At 54.3% G+C, this 3,822-nt stretch overlaps 1 protein-coding gene across 2 annotated transcripts; it reads left to right on the top strand.

Moving 5' to 3' along the window:
- Positions 1-1,963: 1,963 nt before the first annotated feature.
- LOC125548400 (probable receptor-like protein kinase At2g42960) lies at positions 1,964-3,689 on the top strand (the record flags this gene model as incomplete). 2 transcript variants are annotated; one of them, XM_048712002.1, is given in 4 exon segments in its annotated part: positions 1,964-2,247; positions 2,376-2,423; positions 2,738-3,487; positions 3,585-3,689. In XM_048712002.1, coding segments are annotated over 2 exon segments (770 nt in total), but the record flags the coding sequence as incomplete, so codon positions are not given.
- Between the last annotated feature and the right edge of the window lie 133 nt (positions 3,690-3,822).

Genomic DNA, 3,822 nt, shown 5'->3' on the forward strand with positions numbered 1-3,822 from the left:
TGTTGCCGCCCTCGATGTACTCGAGGACGGCCTCCAACGTGCGCCCGGGCACGCCCCATCACCGACGCCGGCCGACGGCGTTGAGCCTGCCGGAGGGCTTGACGCCGTTGGTGGCCTCGAGCTGCTCGGCGTGACGGCGATGGAAATAAGGCTCCCAGAGCGGGCTGTCGGGGACGTACCGTGGCCCCTCCCTCGCCGCACGCGGCAGGGACGAGCGGATGCGTGCGATCTTCGCACGCCGCGCCGCGCCGGTGGGTACGGGGGGCACCGGCACGCCGCCGGCGCTGATCCTCCACGCCCCGGGCACCCGCATGTCCGGCGGGACCGGGTACTCGACCTCGAAAAGGAGGCGAGCCTCGTTCTCGTGTAGATGGCGACGGCCGAAGCCGTTCGCCGCCGCGCCGTCGCCTGGGAAGCGCTCGGCCATGGGTGTGATGAACTGGAGACGGCGGGAGAGAGGAGAGGGAGGAACGACGACGGCGAGAGAGTGCGAGTCGCCGAGTGCGCTGGGGCGCGTCTTATATAGGCCGAGGCGCCGTCCGTGCGCTAGTAGCCGTGAGTACGCGTGGCGGGCGAGGGACGCGCGTCATCCGGTCTTCACTGCGCCGCCCGTGAGGCATCAATGGCGCAGGCTGACCGGCGCGGCAGCTTTGGCATTGATTCGCCGCGGGAAACGAGGCGATGAGAACGATGAAGGGGCGAGAAGAGAGCCGTGTCCCTGACGCGACGGGCCCGCGGCTGTTTCGCGCCAAAACAGTTCGCCCCGGCGTCCCCCAGCGCGCCGGGTTCGGCCTGGGTCCGCCGGCGCTGTTTTCGGTCCAAGCCGGCGAAAATCGGGCTCCTGGGGGCGCGACTGGGTCGATTTTTCGGCGCCGGCGCAAAAAAACACTTGGGGAGGCCTTCCTGGGGCACCGCTGGAGATGCCCTGACATGTAAGGGGCTGTTTGGTTCCCAGCCACATCTTGTCATACTTTGCCATACCTAACCTTAGGCAAGTTTGACCAAGTTAGGTAGATGTTAGGTTCTAGTTACACCTAAGGCAAGGATTTTTTTATGAGCAGTGAACTCCACATGTCATACAGACAAAAAGTGTGGCAAGATTATCTTAGACAAGGCAAAATGTGACTAACAATTTAAACAACTCAATTAAAGCAATTATCACAAAAATCATATGGTAATATATGGCAAAGGTAGTCTCAATCCAAACAGCCCCTGCCCGCCTTTCCACTTCTCACCACATTATTATTTCACTACCCGGGCAGCGATGGTCCTCCCGCAAGCCCGGTACGCAGGGCAGGCAGGGGTGCTGATCGTCTGCGTAGCCCGTCGGACCGTAATGAAACGCGCCCGTGACGCTCTTCCTTGAGCTTTCATTTCTTTTCCGCAATTTCCAATGGGGTCAAGGGTTGCCAATCTCAGTCCAATTCACATGTTTCCTGGAAAGCCAAAGAAGAGCAGAATATATGTACTCCCTCCGTTTTATAATGTAGTGCTTCCTCTATCCCTGTGTTTCAATTTTGATCGTAAATTTAACTATCAAGACCGGTTGCGGCGGGAGCAAAAATTATATCAGTGAATTCGTATTCGAAAGAAGTTTTTAATTATGTAACTTTTTCTCCCCGCAGTCGGTCTCTTTATGATCAAAGTTCGATCTCAAGAAGTGCGGGCGCACTATATTTTAGAATGGAGGGAGTAGTTTATTGTAGAGCATAGCATCCAGCAGACCACCAAGAGTTCCTAGGCAAAGACTGGCGCAGAGGATCCTGACGAGCAGGGAGCGACAGCTGTGCGTGGGCCGGCATGCACCAAGAATTTGCAGACCCGGCGGGCGGGCGGGGGAAGCAAAAGATAGTGGCCAAGGCTGTCCCGAGCCAGCCAGCCAGCCTGCCTGAATCCATGAACCCTGTTTCCGCGCCATGCTATCTACATGCAGTTATTATATTCTGTCAGTTGACCTTATCCTGCAGACCAGCACGTTGCCCCGCCCCGCCCCCCCTTCGTCGACCTCCTCCGCTCGCCATTTTCACCAATCTACCACGCCATTTCTTTAATTGCCTCCCTCACCCGTTTCTGCGTCGCGTCTTCCTGCGGCCTCATCCAGCCAGCCTTTAATGCCACACCTGCAACATCCACCACCTTCCTTTCCCCCTTTTCCTTTTACTCCCATCTCCTCTCTCTCTCCCTCCTCGGGTTCCCCTTCGCCATTGCTGCCACAGGCTGGATTCTTCTCGAGCTTTGCTACGCGCGGTTGGTTCTTGCTTGCATTTTCCGGTCTCTACTTTCTAGCTTGAACAAATGCTCGTTACGGGTCGTCTTAATTTCGCTTCCTTCTTGCTTCTTTCCCTCTCTGATGGTTTCTTTGCTTGTTTCTTCAGGTTCTTTGCTTGACGAATGAGTGGATGGAGCTTCTGCTGCACAAAGAGGTCAGCTTTAATTTTCTTCTCAAATGGTCCTACGGCCACACTGAGATCAGACATCTTCCTTCCCTTCTTCCCTCTCCATTCTAGCATTCGGTCCTCAGATCGATGCATCTTACAGACAAGAAAAAAAGCGCGTGCGTGTCTGTCGGAGCAATTATTGTACGGGGCAGAAATCGTCCGTCCAAGGAGAATTTTCTTTTCTCTCTCTTGCGAGAACAGAGATGCTATGCTTTTGTAACACAAGAGAGATGTGTTGATTGTCTCGACGCAACAACAACCTAACTGTATCTAACCGCGTTACTACTGTCCTTCTTCAGGGAGAAGGATTCGTCTACAGTTGCTGATGCCTAGGAGTGCTCTACTCTGATGCGGTACAGCTCCAAATTTTAGCACACTGCCGCCATGGTTTCCACTGGTCTGAGTTTAGAGATGACGAAGAAGGTTCTTGGCCTGGCATTGTGGGTCTGGATTGCAATCGGTGTAGTCGCTCTCCTGGTGGCCATTCTGCTGATGATATGTATCTGGGCGGCGTCCCGTCGCAAGACAAAGAGAACCATGGAGAACTTGAGCCAGACACAGATCCCCATCTACTCCAAGGAGATCCCGGTAGACAGGGTGGGCGGTGGGCGCAGCCTTGCGCAAACGATGCATGAACGTGAGCAGCCTAGCTTCCCAACGCAGGACAAGCACGCCGTGAATCGGGAGCCGGGGAAGACAGTGGGGCATATGGCACTGAGCAAGTCCTCGGATCATGATAACGTGAGCCAGGGAAGCTCAGTGTGCAATGTGGACCGGGTTGGTAGTGTGCATTCTGGTGAAGATGGCGGCTCGGGGCAAGGCAGGAAACCGTATTCTCCTGCGGCGTTCGTCTCCGCGTCGCCCCTCGTTGGCCTTCCCGAGTTCTCTCATCTTGGTTGGGGTCACTGGTTCACTCTGCGCGACCTTGAATTCGCCACCAATCGCTTCTCAAAGGAGAATGTGCTTGGAGAGGGTGGTTACGGAGTTGTGTATCGTGGCCGTCTGGTGAATGGAACCGAGGTTGCCATAAAGAAGATTTTTAACAACATGTAAGCTCACCTCACTTTCGGTGTTTTGCTAGTACTTTTCTTCTCTTTATACTTATTCCAATAATTGTGCTGTTGTGCATCTTCCTGGGATTTGCAGGGGGCAGGCGGAGAAGGAATTCAGAGTGGAGGTTGAAGCTATTGGCCATGTACGACATAAGAATTTGGTCCGTCTGCTGGGATACTGTGTTGAGGGAGTGAATAGGTATGTGAATTGCAGACACCACTCACCTGCTCAATGATTTCTTTCAGCCGCATACGCAGTTCAGTACAACAGGCAAAAATTAGGTCTGTTGTTAAGAAAAAAGCTTGTTGTCAAGTTAGTGTAAGGACTGGAC

The sequence above is a fragment of the Triticum urartu genome, chromosome 3 (genome assembly GCF_003073215.2).
Source record: "Triticum urartu cultivar G1812 chromosome 3, Tu2.1, whole genome shotgun sequence".
Classification (NCBI taxonomy): domain Eukaryota; kingdom Viridiplantae; phylum Streptophyta; class Magnoliopsida; order Poales; family Poaceae; genus Triticum; species Triticum urartu.